The sequence below is a fragment of the Lygodium microphyllum genome, unplaced genomic scaffold (genome assembly GCF_053477565.2).
Source record: "Lygodium microphyllum isolate KBCC unplaced genomic scaffold, Lygodium_microphyllum_v1.1.10 scaffold_106, whole genome shotgun sequence".
In the NCBI taxonomy this organism is placed as follows: domain Eukaryota; kingdom Viridiplantae; phylum Streptophyta; class Polypodiopsida; order Schizaeales; family Lygodiaceae; genus Lygodium; species Lygodium microphyllum.
Window position 1 is genome coordinate 212187 of NW_028229589.1, and position 25925 is coordinate 238111.

General features: G+C 41.8%; 1 protein-coding gene across 1 annotated transcript in view; it reads left to right on the top strand.

Annotated features, from left to right (window-relative positions):
* The window catches only part of LOC148008632 (agamous-like MADS-box protein AGL11), a 74045-nt gene that overhangs the window by 37860 nt on the left and 10260 nt on the right, over nucleotides 1-25925 (top strand). Inside the window, exons 3-6 of the mRNA XM_087674143.1 lie at nucleotides 2449-2498; nucleotides 2595-2700; nucleotides 2801-2842; nucleotides 2930-2971. Of these exons, the coding sequence (XP_087530269.1) occupies nucleotides 2449-2498; nucleotides 2595-2700; nucleotides 2801-2842; nucleotides 2930-2971 (240 nt within the window). The remainder of the gene's footprint in view (nucleotides 1-2448; nucleotides 2499-2594; nucleotides 2701-2800; nucleotides 2843-2929; nucleotides 2972-25925) is intronic.

A 25925-nucleotide genomic window follows, 5' to 3' on the forward strand; every position in this document is an offset into this window, starting at 1 on the left:
TGCCCGGAAAGGATAGGTGTCCCCATCAACCTTCCACCTAAGACGAAAAGTAATTCACTCTTAAGAACATGTCCTATAACAATGGAGAACCATTCAACGCACTCATTGTCAAAGATTGATTCAGGAGCAGCCGGGCCTCAGGGACTAGGAAACATGGGTGGAGGAGACAATGGGCAGACTAGACCCTACCTGGTCAACCTCCTTCATAATTAAAGAGATCAGCCCTATATAGGAATGATAGCTAAATATTGGCATTCCTCTCTAACAAGCCAAGAAAATGGAAGAATTTCATCAACCCAAGCTCCAGGTGGATCCTAGTACTAGCTCATAGGTGACTCAAAACTATGCTGGTTGTCTTGTTCAAATCTTGGGGTAAGAAATCCCAAGAAGTTAAGAGGTTGACCTCCTCGCCAAGACTTAATTTGATTTTGTGGAGGATTTTGGCAAAGAAGATGCCTCCTAAAGATAAATTCTCCAAGTTCAAGGACATAATCCTGTGTTGCTTTTTGTGCCATTATCAAGAGGATAATCTATCCACATCTTTTGGTCTCGCCCAAAAGCTAAGCAGTTATGGAATAGAATCTTCAGTATCATGATCAAAGCTAGTTTACTTTAGAAACTAAGCATGAAGCAAACATTTAATTGGGATGAAAGGGAATTTAAAATGAGGAGACGAAGATCATTTGGGACGTGACTAGAGCCTTTGTAAGTAAATAAGTGTGGCCCACTAATGGTGTTATGGCAGGCAATCTCAAGAGCACCAAGAGCCTTGCCATCTAAGTTCATGTACTTAGGGTGGAGGGCCTCTGATAGAAAAGCACTGCGGCCACACACGTGTCGACTTGTGTGGACCATGCAGATTGGACAGTAAAAATAGCATTGTTGAAAAAAGGGGTTTGAGAGAGAGAGAGAGAGAATCTTGTTGGCATGTAACAAAACTTTGTTGAGTCTATCAAGTATGTGTAATTTTAGTGAGACTAGTTTCACTTGCTGGAGTTCCATTTTTATCTGAGCACAAATCAAGTTGCTTGGCCACACTCCCTTCAACTTGACTTCTTGGACTTGCGCAAGTTGAATCAACCTAAGCATGCCCTAGCTCTAAGGGCATGCTAGCCAACTTCTTCAACTTGCTGATGCAAGATATTTTGTTGTGTCTAAAGAAGGCAGGCAAGAAACATAAGTGCCGCAAAATTTGGACAAAGCCTCATTAAGAAGAGTCTCTAGAATGTTTTGTGTTGTAAAGTGATAGTAGGCTATCCTTTATGGAGTTGTAATTTTTTTCTTCTTAAAAATACAAATTTCAACATTTACACATTTAAACAAAATGAGTGAAGAAATTAGTGAGGTATGCCTGTAGGTACCCTGTGATTTGGGACTTCTCTCATGTGGGGTTTAAAGTCTCCCTATATATAGGTACCCTACATTTTGGTGCATAGCTGAGTTTATGCCAAAAAAACAAAAAAGGCTTCACACGCCCATACATTTGTGTTTCTGCATTGGGGTTTTATTCATCTCATTCATATGGCACTTTGAATTGTTACCAAAAAAGTAAAAAAATGTTTGTTTTAAAAACGTGACTTATCTGCCTTAGGAGAGAGCTTGCAAAAGTAGCAGCTTCTTACGACCTTTGCGGCACATAGACCGCAGACCTTGTATTGTATGAGCTTGGAGAACTTATCAAGGTGGTCAGCCATTATCCATGGGGCAGTCCTCAAAAGAACCTGATTAGTTGCTTCCGGAATTGCCATGAAGGTAAGCCCTCTTATTATCACATGCCACTTGAACCAAATAGAAAGGTTCTCTCTTCCTTTGCACTCTACGCTTGTTTCCACGCAGTCTTGCATGTGCCCGTTCGGTTTACAGCCATTTTGGAGTCTTTCTTTATCCACCCTTCACCTCCCTGCAATCCCACAGCAAATTTTAAACTGATTCCTCATTCATTCGGCATAAAGGGCAGACAAAGGGCATCTGAGACCAGGTTCTCAGTCTCTTCCTCGAAGGTTAGGAGTTTATCGTGTTAAATAGTGTAGCCTTCCATACTTGAGTCACAACCAACTGCAGCGTTTCTTCGGACACATGACCACTGCACAACCTCTATTGCGCAGCTTCCAATCAGCTGGCTCATCCGTCTCTCTTAGCTTTAGTTTGGGCAACCAGATAAATACCCTGAATTTCCAGTTGCTTTGGATTAAAAGCCAGTGCGGCCCATTTCTTTGGTCTTCGACATTACTTGTTTGAATCCAATGCACCTTAGGTAAAGTTAACCCAGACAATTGGGGAATCTCCTCAGAAGGTGTTGTGTAATGTTTATTTATTTTTGCATTACGTAATGTAACTAGGCAGATTGCAAGAGCATATGCAATCGTTTCTAAGTGCTATTATAGTGCTGCATTGTACTTGTGAGATAAAGTATGTTTGTAATGTATAATCTGCATGGTACTACTGTAGGAGTCGATGGGCTTTAGGAAGGAGATTCAGCAGCTTCAACTGGAGCAAAGGTCATCTCCTCGTCGTCAGACGACAACATTGAGATTATGAAGTTCATTGTAAATCCTGGGATTTCTATGAAGGTTTGTGTGTGCTTTCATTTGTAGGCGAATGAAGGGGGACATGCAAGAGCTAAGGCTTCTTTCACTTGACCAAATGAAGCAGCTTGAAAAAGATGTCTCTACGGCATTGAGGAAAATCCGTCATAGAAAGGCATGCATTCTTTGAACCTGGAATTTGTTTGCGTTACATGGAAAATAAAAAGAAGATTCTAAAAGTGGTCGATTTACTGATGATTGCTTCGGTTCTTTAGGATGAAATGATCACGGAACGCATGGAGATTCTGGCTCAAAAGGTATGCATTAAATACTTCCTGTCATTGGTTGAGCTGCAGTTAAGGAGTTGAAATAACTTTTCGTTGATCTTGCACTATTTGTTGCAGGAGAAAGAGCTTCGAAAAGAAAATGGCAGCCTTCGAAAATTGGTAGATCTCAAAACATGTGCCAATGTTGCCACATTCAATTAGTACCATTTGTTGTTGAAACAAAGGTCCTGATTTCCACGCAAACTTTTGTCAGGTTTTTCAGTATTCCACGAATTTAACTTTTCCAAAACAATATAGTCTGAAGTGTGTATAAACCAGTTGTAAAAGAATCAAAGAAAATAGTTCACCCATAGGCTACAGAAAGGCCTAGGAGTTATTTTTTACTAACATACAGTAACACTATCAATGAAAGCTCTTTCAACTTCTGGATATGGTTCTCAATGCCACAGATTTATGTTATGACCTACAGTGAGAAGTTATGCAAGTGTGGACCCACTCTCTGCTTTAAACTCATCCCAAAACTGCTTAGCAAGGATGGCATTGTCAGCTTAAGGGCTTTGCCCACATTGATGGACGAAGGCACCCTTAATATTCTGCAGTTTCTTACGGACCTAGTGATGGTTTGATGTCAAGTTGGCTGCTGTTTTGTTCATCACATTTGACAATGAGCAAAGCAAGGGAAGCAAAAGATCACAACTGTTGAACATTGAGAAGAATGAACAGTGAAAGAGATAATGCAAGAACTCACAGAATGAATGACATTGAGAAGAATGAACAGTGAAAGAGATAACGCAAGAACTCATAGAATGAACAGCGATGGAATCAATAACTCCAGACAGGAGAGTGAAAGTACAAGCCACACAGGTGATGCCACAATGATGACCAGCAGTGCTTCCAGTCTCTCTCCTCCAAATGGAAGTGACACAATATAAAGAGTGGACTGAATTACATATATAGGCTGCAGCACACCTATGTGGAGGAGTGAATCACATATATAAAGAACTCAGAGAATGAATGACAATAGAATCAGTAACTCCAGACAGGAGAGTGAGAGTATAAACCACACAGGTGATGGCATAATATAAAGAGTGGAGGAGTGAGTCACATGTATAAAGAACTCAGAGAATGAATGATAATGGAATCTGTAACTCCAGTCAGGAGAGTGAGAGTACAAACCACACAGATGATGGCACAATGATGACCAGCAGTGGTTCCAGTCTCCCTCTCTCCAAATGGAAGTGACACAATATAAAGAGTGGACTAAGTCGCATATATAGGCTGCAGGACACCTATGTGGAGGAGTGAGTCACATATATAAAGAACTCAGAGAATGAACGACAATGGAATCAATAACTCCAGACAGGAGAGTGAGAGTACAAATCACACAGGTGATGGGACAATGTAAAGAGTGGAGGAGTGAGTCACATATATAAAGAACTCAGACGATGAAAGACTATGGAATCAGTAATTCCAGACAGGAGAGTGAAAGTACAAACCACACAGGTGATGGCACAATGATGATCAGCAGTGCTTCCAGTCTCCCTCTCTCCAAGTGGAAGTGACACAATATAAAGAGTGGAGGAGTGAGTCACATATATAGGCTGCAAGACACCACCCTAGACAATAGGGCAGCCAAAAATGATCTGCCCCTTTCCAATTGAGGTACCCTACTAAAAGCCAAATAAATTGGCCAACACCCATGAAATGCACATCAACATGCCCTACCTTTGCCCTCTGGTAATCATGCCTCTTTTGCCTATGGATATCAAAGGAGCACCACTTTACTACTATACGGTAGGGGCATCCTCCTTCCATGCCAAGGCATGCATTGGAGGATCATAGTTGTTATAGAGGAGATTAGAAAATGCTACAACTCTCATGTGCAAACCCACTAACTGCTGGTTGTGCCTAGCCATGCCGTAAGAGAAATAAAACTTCCTTCCTAACATGGAACCACCATCCAAGTCAGTTCAAGGGGTGAAGGGCAATAGAACAGCCAGTATCCACCACTAGAACAGGACTGGCCATGCCATCAAATAGCTGAGTCACCCAGTTTTCATCAGTCACCATTCTTGTGACTCCATCTCATCTCAATAGCACAGAGATGTGGCCATGAGAAAGCAGCCACCAATAAAAGTCGATGAAGTGTGCTGAAACCACTATCCTTTGGAGAACCCTCTAGACTCATCAAGGTGTGTATCAAATCTGTGAAGCTCAGAACAGGTTCCAAGCATAAGGTGGAGAACCTATACTTGGAAACTGAAGTTTGAATGCATCCTCCAAGCCATGAAAGGAAACCTCAGAGGATAAAGGTGAGGTGATAGTGAGAGAATATCAAGCCAATTAGATGAACTGTTATAAAGAATACTGAAAGTGATATGCAATATGATAATGTAGAATCAAGAGAGGAAGAGATACCTGGTGCGCCAATCCGATGCCATATGCGTACGTAGCGAGCGCCGGAAGGTCCCCAAGAACAAAGAACTCCACTTTTTGCTCAAAATCCAAGAGAATAGACTTGTAGGACATGAAGCAAAAAGACCGATTGGGTACAATCTCCCCCATGCTTTGTGTGAGCACTCCACAAAGCATATATTTCATATTTTGTTCATCTCCAAGCTAAAAAATAGCTTAAATTTACAATTAGTATGCTTTAGCTTTTGTGTTTGCTTTTGTCCAAATAAAGAATAAAGCGGTTGGGTGTTCCAAGAGTCGGGTTGTGCCCAAATACAATGACCAATAATGAATATTTAAATCGTGTGCCTATGGGCATACAAAATAATAAATATATGTCAAGCGCTTTAATAAATAAGCGCGTCAAAATAAATATTGGCGCCACGCCTAAGGCACGCGCCTATCAAAAATAATAATTTTTTCTAAATAACTTGAATATACGCTATCGCCTAGTGCTTTCCAGTGCCACCGCTGCCTGCTCTACACATCAATTGAAGCATTCACAATTGTTAGAAAATAATAAAATTAAACCGACAAAAGTGAATACCTAGCAGTCTTCAGCTACAAAATAAATAAATAGGTTGGAACTTTGTTATAACCTTAATTTAATACGAGTGCACACTCTAAACTCATAAACGTCAATTAATTTAAATATGTATTTTGCGGAATCACCCGCTATGGAATCACCCACTTGTACATTAAATTAACGTGACGCTCGAAAAGGATAGCGTTCCCATCAACTTTTCGCACAAGGAATCCACTTTGTGTACGAGCCCTGGCAAATAAATATAATTTTACGGAATCCACTGCAAAATTTCACGGAATCCATCGTGGAATATGCCTCCTGGCATCATACCCTCGGGGTGGGATAGCAATTGTTCTCAATTCTATTAGCTCAATGTGGAGCGAGTAGTGAGGGGTAAGCACTTACGTCGTGCGCGTGCATCCATTGGGCCTCTTTAACATGATGATTTTTAAATTTCACGAAATATCTAGAATATTTACGGCCAGTTCTAGTGGCCATAAAGTCGGTATCTAAAATAGTCTCAGATTCAAGGATTTCAGTTTATTCTTCTAACAAAAAAGGATTTTCCTAGACAGGGTGGACAGGTAATTGGCCTTTGAAAGGTTGTAACAAACTTATATGAAAAGTATTGTGGATTTTCCAGTGTTGGGGTAGTTCTAATTTGAAGGCATTGTCATTGATTTTGTGAATGATTTATAAAGGTCCATAAAATCTAGGAGCTAACTTTACAACCGGGTGTTTCTCAACACTTTGTAGTCTTTGCTTTTCAATTCGTAACCAAACATAATCATCAACTTTGAAATTCATAGCTTTTCTTTTCTTGTTAGCTTGTTTAGTATATGATTGCTGGGCTTTCGCAATTATATCTTTAACTTCATAAAAAGTAGTAGCATGCATATTGGCAATATCATCAGCAGCTTTAACTTTGTTTGACAATGAAGTAATAGGTGTAGGTAATTTATATCCATAAATGATTTTAAAAGGTGCTTTTCGTGTAGCTGTATATGGAGTGTTATTGTATGCAAACTGAAGTAAATACAAGTGTGTATTCCATGTTTGTGGTTTTGAAATTGTGTATGCATGTAGAAAATCCAAGATTGTACTGTTTGTAGCTTTTGTTTGTCCATTTGTTTTAAGATGAAATGTCGATGAAAAATTAATCTTTGTTCCTAAGTTTGCAAACTAAGTAGTCAAAAAATTATTGCAGAATCTAGAATCATGATTAGAAATAATAACTTTTAGTAAACTATGGTTAGTGAAAACAATTTTCAGAAACAATTGAGCAGCTTGAGATGCAATTAATGTTATCTTGCATGAAATGAAATATGCCTGTTTGCTAAACTGATCTACAATAGTTCAAATCATATCGTGATTAGCTTGAGTAATAAGCAAACCAGTAATAAAAACCATTGAAATATGTTCCCATGGTCTTTCAAGAATTGGTAAAGGCATTAATAAACCATACTGCTTACCATGGTGTCGCTTAACTCTTTGACAAATTAAATACTTAGATACAAAGTTAGAAATATCAGATTCCATCTATGGCCTGTAGAAATTTTCAATTAATGTACGTAAAGTGAAAATAATACCTCTATGGCCTTGATATGGGAGACAATGAATTTCGTGTAACACAAATGATCTAAATGGAACAGTTACACATAACCTTTTATCATAAAACATAAATCCATTAGCATAAGACAATGAATCAATTGGAATCCAGTTATTGGCAATTAATTTATTTCAATTAGCTAGAAAACTGGGGTCTTGATCATAGGGATAAGGCAATCAAAAGATATCACAGAGATATTATGAATAGTTGGTCTTCTACTCAAGGCATTGGCAACAATATTTTCTTTTCTGGGTTGATATCGGATAAGTGGATGAAAACTTTGAATAAAAGCAGCCCACTTAATATGTTGGTTAGAGATTTGTGGTTGACTAAGGGGATGCTTGATACTTTGTTGGTCAGTTTTAATCATGAATTCAGATTCCATTAAATAGTGCTTCCATTGACGTAAAGCTTATAATACAGCTAGCAATTCCTTATCGTAGTAGAATACTTGAGTTCAGAGGGTTTAAGCTTGCAGCTAGAGTACGCTATGGGATGGGAATCTTGCATAAGGACAACTCCTATTCCAGATCCACTAGCGTCAGTGACTACTAGGAAAAATAGTCTATTAAAGTTAGGGAGTTGCAATACAGGAGCATGGGTTAAGGCATGGTTCAGTAAATCAAAAGACTTTTACTGATTTTCAGACTAATGATATATAATACATTTCCTTAATAATTTTGTCAAAGGTAATGCAAGCAATGAAATTTTTCTGACAAATTTTCTGTAAAAGCTAATAAGACCGAAGAAAGAACGTAATTCATATATATTTCTAGGTATCGGCCCACTCAAAATTGCTTCTATATTTTTAGGCTCAACTTTAATATCTTCAGATGAAACAATATGTCCTAAGGATTTAATTTGGATTTGAAAAAATTCATTTTTTTCAGGATTAGCATATAATTGATTCTCTTTCAATAATTTGAAAACCAAAGATAAATGTTCATAATGCTCGTTCTCATTCTTACTGAAAACCAATATGTCATGAAAGAAAACAATGACATAATACTGATGCTTCAAAAATATACTATTCATGATACGACTGAATGTGGTTGGTGCATTAGTTAAACCAAAAGATATAACAATGAATTGATAATTTCCAAATTGAGTTCTAAATGCAGTTTTGAAAATATCAGATGTGTCTAGTCATGCTTGATGGTATCCAGATTTAAGATCTATTTTGCTAAATATTACATACTCTTGTAGTTTATCCATGAGGTCTACCCTAGGGATTGGATATCTATTCTTGACAGTGATCTTATTTAGGGCACTATAATCAATGCACATTCTATAGGTGTTCTTTTTAAAAAAAACTAATAGGACAGGTGTACCAAATGGAGAACTTTTGGGCCTAATGAGTCCTCGGGTTAACAATTCTTCAACTTGAGTTTGAATTTCTTTCTGTTCAATTTGATTATGTCGATAAGATGCTTTACATGGTGGTTGAGAATCTGAAATTAAGTCTATTTTATGATCTTCAGGACGTGTAGGTGGTAAACTAAGTGGTAAGTCAGCAGCAAAACAATCTTTAAATTGTGAAAGAAATTGTGCGTGCCTAGAATGCATCTTATTTTCTTTAACTTCAATTTCATTCACCTAGATTAAGTAGGATTTGTTACCTTTTCTTAATGCACGTTTAGCTTGTGTATGACTAAGCAATGAAAAATTATTAAAAGTGTGCATACCATACAATGTGATTTGTTTTCCATGAGAATAAATCTTCATTGAATGCGTGAAATAATCTATATCAGGATTATATTGATGACGTAAAGGCATTTCTAAGATAATGTTACTAGATTGCAGAGGCATAACTAAGAAATTTCTACGTTCAGCATAATCACCAATTTTAATTTCTAAGTTATGTATTTATTGTGTTTCATTGTATCTAGTGCCTAAAAATGTAGCCTTGATGCGATAATGAGTGGAAACAGTATGTAAATTTAATTCTTTGATCAATTTCGCATGAATAAAATTGTGTGTGCTTTCATCATCATGTAAAATAGTCTTTTCTTTACCATGCACAAGACATTTCATCGTTAATAAAGAATGGAGATTTAGTACTTGGTAAAGTATCTGAAGTAGTGTCGTTATCGTCATTGTCTTTCGTGAAATCTGGCATTTCTTCATGGTCTTTATCTTCAGTCACTTTTTGGATTAATAATTCACCGCTAGATGTCCAGGTTGATGGCATTTATAACAGAGTATGGATTATTGGTAATAGCGGGAAGTTTAGGAATGTTGGGATTTGGCTGAAAAGATGGCTTAGAATTTGGATTTGTGTTTGATGGTAAAGCAGAGAGTCGTGTCCAAGATTTACGAAATGAAAATGGAATAAAGTGGTTTTGATTGAATCTTTGAAAGTTAGAATTGAATTGTTGTGTACCGAAGTTACCATTGTTTGAGAATTGCTGTGGTCGCTTCTCTCGTCCTTGAATTTTGTCTATAGCGTCATGAGCCAAAGAAATCGCATCCTTGAGAGTCGTTGGCTTGAACATATTCACTTTCGCATAGAAGTGACTAAGCAAACCAAACATAAACTTGCACTTATGGATCGCCTCAAGTACATCTTCAAGCATTTGAAGTTGCAATAAAGCATTCAAAAAACGTTCGGTATATTGTGAAATAGGCTCGCGATCTCTTTGTTGCAGGAGATCCCACTGTTTGATTGCTTTTTTGTGGAATTGGGATGTAAGAAAATTCCGCAAAAACTTCTTTTGGAAAGTCTCCCAAGTAATAGAATAATCAATGCTTTTACGGACAACAGTCCACCATAGGGATGCTCTGTCCACTAAATGATTAGTGACACACTTAATTTTGTCTTTTTCGGCATATTGTTCTTCATGGAAATAATCATCAAACTGACTGATAAAAACAAGTACAGTCTTTCCATCGCGTAACCCATTGAAAGTACGAAATTTGAAATTTCTTTTACTTATCTTTGCTTCTTTCCGAATAGATTGTGCTTCAAGTGTCGCATCGATTGTGCGCCGTATAATATTTTCAGGTTGCGGTCCATCTTGATCGGCAGTAGATCATTAAAGACTGGCCAATTGAGCTTGCAAAGTTTGACGTGCTCTTTGTTCCTCTTGAAGCTGCATCATAATTAGGTCCAGTTTTGGCTCCATCGTTGGTTCTTGTAAATCACCTTCGACCATAAAATCTTCCATATTTTGATCAGCCATTCTGCAAAATTTCAAACAATCTCACACTCGAAATGCTGTTAGCGGGATGGGTGTAGCTTAAGTCGGGTTTACAAGGCTTGCTTTTTTTGTTAGTGGCTTTCTATTAATCTTTCTTTTCCGCGGTTACGGAAATTGATGTCGGCCTTTTTCCAAGCGGATACGTCTTCCGTATAGTCTGTGTGTGATTCTCTGATTGCTGGAATTCGTCTTTGTCACAACGCAGGTGTAAACAGGGGCTTGCGAGGTTAAAAACCGGTTCGAGATTAACTAGTGTGAAGTGCTGCTATGGGAGAGATTGAAATCTTTAGACTTTAGGAAACTTAATAACCTTAAGCTTTAGTAAAAGCTTAATGGTTTTAAACAATTCGATCAAGACGGCGGCATGTCGTCAGTGCAATCGGCGACAACAGTACATGCTGCCGCCGTAATGTGTTGAATTTTGGAGACTAAGCTTTTTGTTTAAAGCTTATTAAGCTTTTAAACTCTAATCTCTATTCTCTCTGCTAATTGAGAAAAAAAAAACGTGTTGATAAGGGAGTTTCCCTAGTGGTCCTTCATCAGCAAGGAGTGGTCCTTCATAATCCGAATGCGTGTAGGGGATTCTTCACTGCCAGGAATGCGCTGGTATTGACGGATTGCCGCGATATTCTACTTTTTGCTCAAAATCCAAGAGAATCTTGTACGACATGAAGCAAAAAGATCAATTGGGTACAATCTCCCCCCATGCCTTGTGTGAGCGTTCTACAAAGCATGTATTTCATATTTTATTGATCTCCAAGATAAAAAATAGCCCAAATTTACAATTAGCATGCTTTAGCTTTTGTGTTTGCTTTTGTCCAAATAAAGAATAAAGCAGTTGGGCGTCCCAAGAGTTGGGCTGTGCCCAAATACAATGACCAATAATGAATATTTAAATCGTATGCCCATGCACATAAAAAATAATAAATATATATCAAGCGCTTCAATAAATAAATGCGTTAAAATAAATATTTGCGCCACACCTAACGCGCGCCTATAAAAAATGATATTTTTTTTAAAATAAGTTGAATACACGCTATCGCCCAGTGCTTCCTAGTTCCATCGCCATCTGCTCTACATATCAACTGAAGCATTCACAATTTTTAGAAAATAATAAAATTAAACCGATAAAAGTGAATATCTAGTAGTCTTCGGCTACAAAATAAATAAATAGGTTGGAACTCTGTTTTAACCTTAATTTAATACGAGTGCGCACTGTAAACTCATAAACGTCCTTTAATTTAAATATGTATTTTGCGGAATCACCCGCTATGGAATCACCCACTTGCACATTAAATTAATGTGACACCCGAAAAGAACAGGCGTCTCCATCTACTTTTCACACAAGGAATCCACCTTGTGTACAAGCCCCGGCAAATAAATATAATTTTACGGAATCCACCGCAAAACCTCATGGAATCCACCGTAGAATATGCCTCCTGGCATTAATACCAAGGGCACTGATAGTTTATAGTTCACACACACACAAGCAGTTGCCAGTCAAAAAGCACAAGGATTCAAGAAGCACAGAGATTGGGATAGTGAAGTGGTTATAATAAGAGATCGCAAGTAACACACATGACCCTCTCTTAAGCTGAAAAAGCAAAATGTAAGTGTGAAAATGATTAGATCATCAAAACACTAGGTACCTTAGTGAAGAGGAAAAGTCCAGTCAAAACACAAAGTTGAGGAGGTTTATGGAACAGCATGTGACAATAGAGCCAGCCCTGGTGACAATAGAGTAGCCCAAAGTGCAGGTTTGCCAGCAGTGTTGAGGCTCAAAAACAGATTGTCAAATTGAGGCTGCCCACACCAATCAGCAAGCTAAGGGGCCAAAGCATAATTAGGGACAGCTCCACATTAGTAAAATGCATTGATTGCAGACCTCTATCTTCTAAGAACTGCAACAGCCACAGGTAGAAAGAAAGAAAGCTCTATTAGCATCCTTTGGAGGCCAAAATTGACCTATAGGATAGATCAAATGATTCATTACATTCCACTTCAAGTACTAATGCCATTAAGGCACACAAAACGAAAGAAAATGAAATTAACTAAGAGCGAATAAACTCTAAGCTCTTATGACTCGTAAGAGTTTTAATTACAACATTGAGTTCCATTACAAAAATAGAGGGTTGCTAAATCCCATTATAAGAGACATTTATTTATGGGAAAGTGGGGTATGGAACTTCATGATGACTGCTTTTCCTTCTTGATACACTTGCCACTTGCCATTGCTTCGTGCTTCTTTGACTTGGCTAATTGTATTGGTTGATTTTTAAGCTGTAGTGGGTCAACTTGTACGCTACCCATACTTTTGTTCCTTGTAGGGACTTAGTTTTCTTCCCATTCATTTCATCATAGCTACCTTCTGTGTCATATCCATGTAATTGACTTTTGCTTGTGTGACTTTTGGAATAATGCTAATGGGCTCTCCTAAATCTATGAAAGGGACAACCTTGCTTAACTGTGCTAATAAAACATCTGTTTGTAGACTGAAATATTGTTCAAGCTTTGGAGCAAGATTCTCCCTTTCCCCATTTAGGGGGGAGACCACCAAGCCTTATCTCTCTCTCTCTCTCTTGTTACTTTCAATCCTCTCATTCTTCTTAATTAGGGACATAACCTCTTCACATAAATGTGTTGAATTAGATGATTTCATTTTTTTAAATTGGTTGGCTAATTTTACTTGTAAATACTTTGTTATGGGCTCTTCCTTTTCTTTTCGTTGTTTGTTATTCATGCCTTGCAGCTGTTCTTGCAGTTCTTTGATGTGTTCCTCCTTGATCACTTCTTATTTCATTGCTGCCAACTTTGGAGCAAGATTCTCCCTATTCTATTTAGAGGGAAGACCACTAATCCTTCTCTCTCTCTCTCTCTCTCTCTCTCTCTCTCTCTCTCTCTCTCTACTTTCAATCCTCTCGTTCTTCTCAATTATGAACATAACCTCTTTACCAAAATGTGTTGAATCAGATGAATTCACTTTTTGTATTTGGTTGGCCAATTTTCCTTGTGTGACTTTGTTATGGGATCTTCCTTTGCTTTTTTTTGTTTGTTCTTCATGCCTTGCAGTTGCTCTTGGAGTTCTTTGATGTGTTGCTCCTTCTTGATCATTTCTTGTTTCATTGCTGCCAACTCTCCTTAACCTTTTTTCAGCTCCTGCAAGAGGTAAGACTCCCATGGTATAGGCTTTCTTGTTGGTGGGGGGACTGAAGTTATTTGGAGATTGACTGCTGCACCAAATTTCTTTTTCTCCTTTCATATTACACCAAGATCCAATGGGAAAGTTGTAAGGGTGGTCATTTGATACCATGTGAGACTGAGCAAAGCAATAGAAACAAATGAACACAAATGCTAAACATTGAGAACAATGAAGAACAATGAAAGAGAGAAACACGAGAACTTAGAGAATAGATGAACGGGCAATGGAATCCATAACTTAAGACAAAGATGGATGTGACAAGATACAAAGAGTGGAGTGGAGTCATATATGTAGGCCTCAAGATGCTATCCTAGACAAAAGACCAACCCAAAATGAGCCATGGAGCTGCCCAAGGAGGTGCCCTAGTACAAGCCAAATAAACATGCCTAATACCCATGAAATGTGCACTACTAATAGAAGAACTGATGTAGCACTCCTTATCTCAAGCTCTAGGTGACAAATTTGGCGCATGTGCTTTTAGGAGGCATGGATCTTTATTGTCTAGCCTCAAATCTCTAGCTGTTGTGAAGAGTTGCACAATTGGCTAATATCGCATTTGATTTCATGAGAAAGGTCGGTGTATATATATGTTGGGTGCACAATAAAGCCATCATTTGTAGTGTGGAGAAGATGATCTTGGTAGAAAGCCATCTTTGTTCCTAGCTCATGTACTAGTGTCCACCTTATTCTCATAGTATCCACATGAATAAGGTCCTATCTAATGATCCTACCAATCTCCATGAGTGGCTCAAAGTGAGAGAGAGTGCATCAAAAGAATATTAAATGGATGATGGACTATCCATGCTACAACCATGTAACTCCAACCAAGATGACATCTAGGTTATCGGAGGACTTAAGAAGTCATTCAAATCTATGTTTGGGTAGCTCCTGCAAGCTATGTACGAATGACATTGATATGGTAAAAGCTTATACTATAATTGGTGTAGCCCAACCTTAGCTTTGATGATCTCGTGTGGGACCAAAAGGGTTTTTCATTGATTTCAATGAGGCATATGTTTGGCTTGATCAACTTGTGAGAGTGCACAACGGAAGAGAAACATGAACACACAGAGAGAGAGAGAGAGAGAGAGGAAGCAGAAGATGAATGAAGAAAACTGCATTGTCTGAAGAAGAATGTCGATACAATGGGGATGGACTGATCAATCCCTACGCAGCCTAAAGCATTAGTGAGGGCACCAGATTAGGCTAATGATAATGGCAGCACCAAGCACGGAGCGTTGCAGTGTGCCCCTACAAAGGGGAGACTGAAGAGTATGTGTGCTTGTCAAGTGAGGAGGACTGGCTATGAATAGCCATAAATGTCCAAATCTCGCGGACTTGCACCAATAGGTGCCAAAAAAATTGACTGACCAGCATTCAATGCTGGTCATGGAAGAAAAATTAGGAGTTACCTTGGCAAAATCTCAGATGACAATGACAATGTTTGGCAGGTGTAGGTAGACTGTGGAAAGCAGAAACTAGCCTAGAAATGCAGACAGGAAGCCGACAAATAAAGCAAATGCACCCAAACTGCTAGAGCTCCTGTGTCTCCATCAAACTATGACAGGAGTTCACAACCAAGAGATGACAGACTGACAAGACTAACACAGGCAGACTAACACCCCCTCTTAGATCTTGGGAGTGTTTGAAGACCCAACAACCTCATGTAATGAAGCATAGAAGCCTGGGGTAAACACTTCGTGAAGAGATCAACTCTGTTGTCCTCCATGGGACAATAGGCCAACATTAACTCAAAATCTATGATTTGCTCTCGAACATAGTGTTATTGAACCTTAATGTGCTTTGTGCGAGCATGAAACAGAGGGTTCTTTGCTAGAGCTAGAGCACTTTGGTTGTCCACACAGCTTTGTAGGGCCAGGCTAAGGAAAGCCAATCTTCACTAGCATGTGGCAAAGCCAAATGTGGTGGGTGTAAAAGCCCTTACGCTACTCTTGCGTATATATTTATTTACACATGTGAACACACCCTTGCGGGTGTAAGTGTACCGTACCCTAAGTATAAATACATTCTTTTATTCTTTGTGTGTACCACACTAATACACACCCATCTCTCGACTCTACACTCTTTCATTGCACTACATTGATGAATACACATCAGTTGATACACACACTACATGATTGCTTCCTCTCACGTCCTTCAAACAGTATCAGAGCATTGGCAAGCTAGGCGGAATTGTGACAGATAGCTTGTGTTTTCTATAGGCGACAGTTGTTGGGAACAGTTTGCAGGCAGGTTGAACTGCAGCGTGTGGCACGTTAGACAGATATGCAACCTGTGCGAGTAGGCGATAGGTGGCAGGCGACACATCACAGGTCAATGGCTTGGCTCCTTGATGTGGATCCATTGCATGATAACACAGATCATTGGGTGAGGAGGTCTATACATGTTAGGAGACTTGTACAGAGATTTGATCCCTCTTTGGACTGCATTTTACTCACAGGTCGCGCTGTCCGCTCACACGTGACCTGAGGAAGTGAGACATCACCTTTGCAAAGAGTAGAAACATGTATGGGGCCAGGGGGTAGCCTTGTCAAACAGATCTCTCCAGCCGAAACTCCTCCCCTCGCCTTCCGCCTATGAGAACCCCGCTGGTGGCCGATCTGTAAAGGGCGGAGACCCCGCGAATCCTAACCTCACCATGGTGTTCTCTAAGAAATCCCAGTCCACCCTGTCATAAGCTTTCTCGAAATCGAGTAGTAGGGCTAGTCTTTGGCCATTGTACTAAGCCCACTCTGTCGCCTTAAAGAAGGTAAATACATTGTCTAGGATGCTCCTATCCTGGAAAACGCCTGTCTGTGTGTCATGGATGATGTTTGGAAGCATGGGGCATAGTCGCCTACTAATCATCTTTGCCAGTGCCTTATAGGCCATAAACAATAAGGTGATCAGTCTCCACTAGGAAAGCTTTAACCGGTCTCCCCCTTTGGAGAGAAGGTTAATAAGCCTGCCGAGAGACTCCCTGGCATCTGTCCTAAAGTGAAAATCTCATGGAAGGCCAATAATAGGGAGTCCTTCACGACTTCCTAGTAGGTAGTGAAGAAGGCCTTAGATAGGCCATCCTCCCTTAGGCATTTCTACCCATCCTGCGTTTGGAAAGCCTCCTCTAATTCCTTCTCTGTGAAGGAAGCTAGGAGGGAGCGTCTCATCTCCTCTGTGACGAGGGACGGGATGTGATCCCTGACCTGCTGTCTACATCTCTGTCCTCTAGCTGAGGGTCTCTCCTTGCTGGAAGAGGCGTGTATAGTAGTTGGTGGCAATTTGTATCACCTCGTTTGGGCTAGAACGAGTCCTCCCATATTGATCTCGAAGGCTACGTATTTGCTCTCCTGCGGTGCAAGGCTGGTGCACCTAGAAGAACTCCCCGCACATCGTGTCCCCCTTCCGCGCCCAAAAGGTTGTTGAGGTTCAGAAAGAGAACTCTGAGCGGCTGTCCTCTAGGCCGACAATGGCTGCTCGCACACCCACATCTTGTGCATGGAGGGTGGGATCCCCTTGTGCCTCCTGTAACAATCTCTGCGTGGCTGCAAGGTCCCGCCGGAGTGCTCTCTCCTCCTCCCAGCTCTGCTGTCTAGCCTGTATGACTGTCTCTTGGCAGATTCTGCTCGACTCGGCTAGGATCTCTGCAACCTCCTCTGCTATCCGGTCCCTCCTGCCCCACTCTGTGGTCCAAATCTGCTCTATCTGTCTTGTCATCTCCCTCCTCCTACAGATCAAGTCAGGGATCCGACAAGAGCGTGTGTCCAGGGTAGATGTTGGGCGATCAAGTGTCAGGAGGACTGGGCAATGATTGGACAATGTGGTGCCTGCCAATTGCTCAATCTGGCCTCCACGAGATCCTCCCCACTCTTCCACATAGAACCTATTCAACCGCTCCAACAAGACTCCTCCTAGCCGCTTGTATCCCCAAGAGAAATCCAATGACCTCTCCCTCCTATGGAAAGCACGGTCTCTCCAGGCATCACGTGCTCCTACTGCTAGTAGAAAGACCTTCCATGCCTCCTGCTCCTCCCTAGCCATGCCCTGGTAGTTTCTGCCTCTGCCTTGCTGGTTCTCCAAAGCCTCCAGGTGGTTGAAGTCTCCTTCAACGATCCAGGAGTCCACCTTTGGGAGTCCATCCGCGATCTCCATCTAGAACCTGCTGCGTGTCCTAACCTCCGTGTAGGGGCATATAGACATTGAGGACTCCAAGGCAGGAGTCCCCAATATCCAATCTGATCCTAAGAACCCTCCCTGTCACTATCATCCCGTAGTCTCGTACACAGGCAGTGAAGCTCGGGCCAATAGAGGTGCATATGACTCCACTCCTGCTGTGGGCACCTATAGCGTGCTCCCAGTAACTGTGCGAGCTGCCCGGAAGTACGTGCCCTACTTGTTGGGCCTGGGTGGGGGTGACCTTGTGCTCTTGTAGAAGTAAGATGTTGATCCGTCCGGCAAGGGCAGGCTGCAGTTCCTGTTGAACAATTAACTTCCTGGAACCACGTGCCCCACTGTAGTGGAGACTATTCACATTCCAGGATGCAAGGTGTAGACTCATGGGGAAACCTGACTGACCGAACAGGCATCTGTTCGGTGTGGAGGCCTCTGATGAGGAGGAGAAACTATGATACATGCAAATACGCTTTGCTGCTGGTCTGGACGGCGAGCTCCAGTTTCCCATGGTGGCCCTCGGCCGCGGACCATAGGGGTGATAGATGCTCCAGGTGGTACTATCAATGCATCTATCAGCCATGTTAAGAGTCGTGATTCTATACACTAGTAGAATCGGGCAGCCTGTGCCAGGGGCCACTCGATCATATTCTTCGGAGCTCTCCACTGTGGAGGGGCTCGAAAGATGATGCTCAAGTGTGGGATCTCGGCGCCAGCCCACCAGATAATGTCCATCATGCAACCAAGCCACTGTCATGTAAACAATGCTAGTCCTTCTTCTCCCATCCACTAGGAGATGTGGTCCGCTACCTGACTCTTCAACTCCTCCTTTGCCTGTGTAGTTATCTACTCCCCTGAGTGAGAGGACTGAAGAAAAAAGGCATAGTTTGGTCCATCGGGTTGTGCTAGTAGATGAACCTTGTTCCTCCTTGACTTACGAACCATGAAGATCCCCACCCCTAGCGGTAGTGGGAACTCTCCGCGCTTCGCAACTCTCAAGTAGGACCATGGGCCACTGCGGAAGAACTCCTGTGGCAACAGCTGTGCGTGTCTCAGGAAAGTGTGATGGGCGGCAAGGGCGGGTGAGCTGGTAGCTGTATGGGAGGGGGAAGATTGCTGGTGCAAGAAAGATGTAGGCGCGTGTGGCTCATCACCATGTGTGGGAGAAAGAGGAATGGGTCTGGGGGGGATCACTTGAACTGGGTGCGGGTCGGGGAGAGTGCTCGGTAGGGGAGGTAGTGGGGGGTAGGAGGATTGAGTGATGGTGGGATAGACGGCGGTGTATGGCGGGTGTTGGGGGGCTTGGTGGCCCTGAAAAGGGGGGGATATGGGCCATGGTTAGTGGGGGGAGGGGGGGCTGGTAGCCATGAAAAGGGGGAGATGTGGACCAGGGTCAGTGGGGGGGGCATAGGAAGTGGATGTGGCGGCTATGGGACCTCAGGCGAGGTAGTCTGTGGCACGGGTGGTGGATGTGGGGGGTTGCGGTCCTGCCGGGTGGGGCAGGCAGGGGGGGCTATGGAGTGCTTTGCCGAGGGGGCGTCGCATGCCCACCTGCTCCTTGCTGCCGAGGCTGGGTCTGAGGGGTTGGCTGCGACCCCCCCTGCAGTCTTCCTCTTTGTCGTCTCTAGGCCCGTGTGAAGCCGTCAATGTCCACCTGCGGGCCTGTCGGCGGAGCCGCCTTGGTATCGAAGCACATACAAACTGTTGCCTGATGCCCAAAGTCGTGGTAGCGCAGGCACTGCCCTGGTTGCCTAGTCACAATGCCTGCTGCCTAAAGGAGTGTTCGCTCGCCTTAATCTCTAGGACTTGTGGGATATTCTTGACCTCTTTTACTGCCACCTGTATCTTTGGGACTGCTACTGCTGTCTTTGCATCTGCGAAATACACGGGAAGGACAGTGCCAAAGAGATGTCCAAAGTCTTTCACGAGCTGGTGATACTCTATCGCCAGGCCGGGGAAAAGAAGGGTGATTGGGTGCCGAAGAAACCTGTTATGGAGTGCAAATGCCTCCATGGTAAAGCCGTTGTACCAGGGGACCATGTATATGACCCCCTTCGTGGACGCATATGGTGAATTGGCAAGTAACTCGTGAGTTGCGTCTACCGAACTAAGCCGGACCATGAAAATCCCTTGGCCCATTAGGACCGCCTCCACGATTTGTGTTGTGCTGATGCGCAGTGTGGAGTTAAGCCAGTTCCGAAGCTGGTGGAGAATGTCCTACTACCTGACCATAAATCGCTGTTTCCTTTATCTTTAGCTCCTTAGCTCGGATGGCTAAGAGCTGATCCTTATAGAGGACGACGTGCAAGGTGTTTGACTGGGAGGCACTCGTTGAGTGCGTTGGCGTCTGACCAAAGATTTCCATCGGGTGTTCCTTCTGTGAGAACAACCAATCACGCCACAGTGCTACCTGGGGGGGAAGTTGTTGCAGATAGAGGGAACAACTAGAGGGTGGGGGGATCAATGGCGGGGGGGGGGGGGGGGGGGGAACTGCTGTCCTTCAGTGGGAAGGAGGCCTGGCGAAAGATCAATAGCGAGGAAGGCCTGGCCGGGAGGGGGGGGGGGTGGCAATCGCAAAAGGCTAGGAGGGACGGACAGGTTTGGGGGAAACGGCCAGGCGGGGGGGGGGGAACGACAGACGGGGGCGGACAGTTGCGAATCGTCCCGGGGGTGGGGGGGGGGAGGGGAGGGGACTCAGCGTGACGAGCCGCTGATGGCGTGCTTGGTTTGGGGGGTTGGGCGTGATCACGCGGAGTGAGGAAGGGGTGATCAAACAGAGTCGGGGGGGGGGGGGGGTGGGTACGATCGATCTGACGGAGCAAGTGGGGGAGAGCTTGTGACGTGACGGTTTTTGAGACTCTCTTCGAAACAAAAAGTATTTTAACTCCCAATTATTGTATGTTAACACACGTTGTCGGAGGGGTTTTTGTCGAAAGGTCGAATCCACTAGGGATCACAGGTAGAAGGAAGTAGAGATAGGAGATGGAAGAGAAGAAAAAGAATACACAAGTGGTAAACACGACAAAGACAAAGCACAATGAAATGAATCAATATGTATTGAAAGAACCTGGAATCCTTGCACTACTCAGAAGCAATCTCCAGGCACTAGATTTCCTGGAGCTTCTTCGTAGAACAAGACGTGCATCAAAATTACAGCTTCTCCTCTGCTGCTCGGAACCCAAATCTGCTGCTCGGAACCCCAGTGTGTGTACTCACGGATCTCCCAGATCACTTCTTCTTTCTCTTCTAGTTCAAACTGTAGTTTTCAGCTTGTCAATAGCGATCGCGATGCGCGCGAATTCGTCAATCTGTTTTTTTTAATGAAAAATCTCATAACTAGCTGAAAAAGCAACTTGCTTTTTGCATACCATCCTAGTCTATGCTCACACTAGTACTAATGACTCAGATCACATTGACTCTCTAGATCAATAAAGAAGTCGGATGATGATGCTTTCTATGCTTTTTCACATTATGTCCGCATAGCATCACGACATCCACCCCCTTTGAACTTGCACATCCTTCGGTATGTGCCAAAATCCTAGTTGTCACCGAATTCTAAGTCCTCCTCATCCTCTATAACCATATCCTTTGCTTCTTCATCTTTCATATCTTCCTGGCTATCCCCTGTATCATGGCCACCATTTTTTTCCAATTCTGGCAACTCATAGGTAGTAGATTCTCGTCTCTTGAATAATTTGATTCTTTTCCCTGCTACCAGAAGTTTTATGACTGTCCCATCCAGTTCATTTAATGCATAAGTAGCATTATCAAACATCTGTTTTACCACATAGAGTCCAAACCATCTTTTGGAAACTTTACGCATGGCACTATGCTGGTTGTCTAAACTGCTATCATAAACCAATACCCAATCCCCATCTTGTATGGTTCTTGGTCTCAGTCTATGTCTTTTGTCAAACCGTTTGTTGTTCTATATCCTTGCTGCCCTTAACTTTGCAATTACTGTCTCTATGTCTTCTAAATTTCTTTCCAATTGTCTAATGCGTAAGGCCAATAACTCCTCTCGATTCAACTCCTCCTTCCAAGGTAGCACACTCCATGTAACTGTTATCTCTTCTATTGGCATGATAGGTTTTTGACCATACATCAATTTTGCAGACATATATCCTGTAATAGCACTATGAGTTGTTTTGTCAGCCCACAAAGCATAAGGGAGCAATCGTGGCCACTCTTTTACCTTCTCTCCACATGCTTTTGCCAATGCCTTCACAATAGGTGGATGACCTCTTTTACTTTTTCTATTTCCTTTAGGGTTATAGGATGAAGTTAAAGCAAGCTTTATCCCCAACCGTGCAAAGAAATCATGAGCTTCATCTGCATCCAGTTCACCTCTACATGCAGTAATTTTTTCCAAACAGTCATATCGACAAAAAATCTCTTCTAAGAGAAAAGTACAAACAACATTTGTTGTCTTAGTACGTAAAGATCTGCCTTCCACTTGATTAGTGAAGTTTTCACGAGAAAGCACCAGATACCTCATTTGCCAAAGACCTGTAGGCATTGTGACCAAATCCACCACCCATTTAAAATGAAGAGACAATGGATATGTGGGCTGCGATCCATCCCGATGTCTCACAGATGAATACATTTGACATGTTGTACATGTTTCCACAAAGTGAGCAACATCCTTATACATTCCCTGCCACCAATATCTTTCTTTGATCTTTGCAAAAGTACCCCAAACACCTCTATGGCCAGCCCACAAGCTTTCATGAAATTCTTGGATAACATTTACTTGTGAAGCTCTGTCACCCAAAACTCGCAATGGTATACCCTGTTTCTTTTTAGCATGTTTCCATAAGTATCCATCTTTTAAAAAAAACCCATAGGCTTTCCTCTTGATCTTCTTAAACTCCTCATCTGACCATTCATCTATCTTTGTTAATGTACTGAGGTATTGACCGATTCTGAGCCACTCTCCTATATATTTGTCTTCCAGAAACACTTCTACACAAGATGCAAAACATCTAAAGTGTATTCTCTTTGTTGTCAAAGCTTCTGTTAATGCTTTAGCAACACCTTGCATTGCTAAATTCACTCTTGCAACATCATTTTCAGCCGCAAGAAAGTCATCTTCTTCCTTCTCATCCATCATCCCATCTCCATTCTCATAGCGTGCTCAAGATAACATGTCTGCCACTGGGTTAGCTCTTCCTGCAATATGCTGATATTTAGGGTTTAAAGATTTAATGTATGCAATCCACCAGGGCATAGCAATGTCCCGGGTAGCACAACTAGTAATCATACGCAATACCAGCAAACAATCAGTCTCAATGACTACATGAGCATCCATAAAATACTCCTTATCACATTTAAGTGCTGTCACAATTCCTCATAATTCTCTTTTAACCTGTGGATACCTTCTCTGTCATTCAGTCAATACTTTAGCACCAAAGCGAATTGCATATCTTTGCCCTTCCTCATTATTTTGCCCAATTGCCCATCCAATCCCGATTGGGCTCGTATCCACAGTAATAATGATAGGCTTTCCATGTGAATAGTCAGCTTTTCTTAATGTAGGAGCATATTTTAAGAGTTGCTTCAATTTCTTCATTGCTTTCTGATGCTTCCTTTTCGAATGAAATCTCTGACCTTTCCTTAGAAGTTGATATAGAGTATCGGCTACATGTGCAAAGTGAGGAATCCATATCAAATAGAACACACATGCTCCCAAGAATCTACGCACCTCTGATACATTCGTGCATACATCTTGCATTCTATCAATCCCATCTATTTTTTGTTGGTGATGGTCTTCGCCCATAGGGCCCACACATATGCCCAACAGCCAAAATCTCTTCAACTCCAAAGACAGACTTTTGTCCAGAAAGAGTTAAATGCACCTGTTCTAGACGTGTCAAAATCCTCTCATAATCCACATAATGGTCTGCAATAAACTGTATGCATCATGAGCATCCATCTCTCAGCAGGAAAAAGAAACCGTTTTGCACCAACTTTCAATTTCTGTAATGTTTCAGATGTAAACTGATGACCTATATCTTTAGGATCTCGAAAGCTTGGCTGCCTTGACACTTTTTCATACAAACCCTCACTCTCTAGTGGAAGTGGCAAAGCAATTGGTTTCACATTTTTGTCAACTATCTTATACTTTGTCTCCACAAGTGCTTCAGCCCATTGTAATCCTTCCCGATTGAGCAAACAATGCTATAACATCATACATATCCAAAGAACATACTGACAACACTCTGTTTTCAGCCTCATTTTTTGCATGTATAGTTGCTGAAATTTCAGCCATAGTGTCATTAATATTCAGCCCATAAAAGATGTGTGAAATGCTTTCATTTTCAGCTATCAATCCCAATGCTCTTAGTTCCTTAGTAGCGCGTTTCATAGATATGCGTTCAGCCTTGCACATAGCTTCCATAGGCGTAAACCAACATGAATTGTTTGCTGTAAACTGAGAATAACCAATAGTAAATACATGCTTCATTTCATTAAGGGGCGAGTACATCCTCTGAACAGCACTATTGTAGCCTCGCATTACAACAGTGCTTAATGAAAATCCAAGTCTTTGAATTCCCTTGTATTTGGAGCCAAAGGAGACTCTCGAAGCGTATCACGATTTCTAGGATGATTAACACAAACAGTAAGAAATTGGACTACTTTCCTCCCATCCTTGCTTCTGACTCTTGTATAAGCAGAACCATCATCAAGCACCTTTGTTTCCATACGCACTCTTGTAATATAGGGCTGTCCCAAAATCATGTATATGAGGAATTATCTTACACAAAGAAGTGTTGCTCTTCTTGTACATCACTAATTGTCACTTTTACATTAGGACATGCAGCATAAAGCTCTCTCGAAGAATTATTTGCAGCCCTCATACGCCAACCATGATTAGTGTCTACAGGCCATGCACCATTTTCATACAATCCACACTCAATGACATTTTTCTCAGACCCATGGTCAAGTAAAGCAACACAAGGAGTTTCACGTTTCTCTATTTTCGCTACCGTTTCAGTGGTAGCCCTAGCCCAATGATTTCTTGTGTAGTGACTTCGAGGAATAAATCTTAGAGTCTCTTCCCCATATTATTGCATTTGCCTTACTCCACCATGCATATTGCTACAAGACAATGCATTTTCAGCCACTTTCTTCTCTTTTCGACATTCTATCCACTGATTAATAGTATCCTACATAGATAATCCAATACGTATTTCATGCTCATATTCAGCCCGAATATCCAACAAGCTAGTTTGCTCTTCAAATTGCAGCGATGCACTAGTGGTATCACCAAGAAACTGATGATTCCTCTTAATTATATCAATGATCTCGTCATGAAATTCTCGCTTGGCGATGCCAAGCACCTCTCCCAAGGTGAACTCCACGTGATTGTTTAAGATCTGTTATTCAAGAACCTTCTTAAGATCTATAGCTGTCTCAATGTCAGATTGCAATTTATATCCTCGCTGCTTGCCCTTCTTTTTGCCCTCTTGTTTGTTATCCTGTTTTTGCTCCTGACTGACCTCTTCCATAATATGCTTGGGAGATGGCTGATTTGTAGCTTTAAGTCGATCCACACTTCTTGTCACTCTTTTTGCAATATCTTCATCTCTCTTTCGTTTTTCTTCCACAAGTACATCCGTGTTTTGTACTTTTGCTAAATATGCATACACTGAATATGCATCTACCGGTGATTCCCAACCAATTATGCCACGAATGTCTTGCCCTGCATGAGTTATTTCACTATCAGTGACCTTTCTCTTTTCAGCTGCATGTAAATCATGTGTCCATATTTCAGCCTTTGGACCAACCATCACTTGATTATGCATTCTATCCAATTGTAGACCAAAAGTAGAAGCATGTACTGCCGCATAAGCATTTCGGACAGCCAAGTCTTTCAACAACTTCTGCATACCTCTCTTTTCAAAATTCAAAGCAAGAGGCAATCTCGTTTCCTGTGCATGGATCTTGCCATCTTT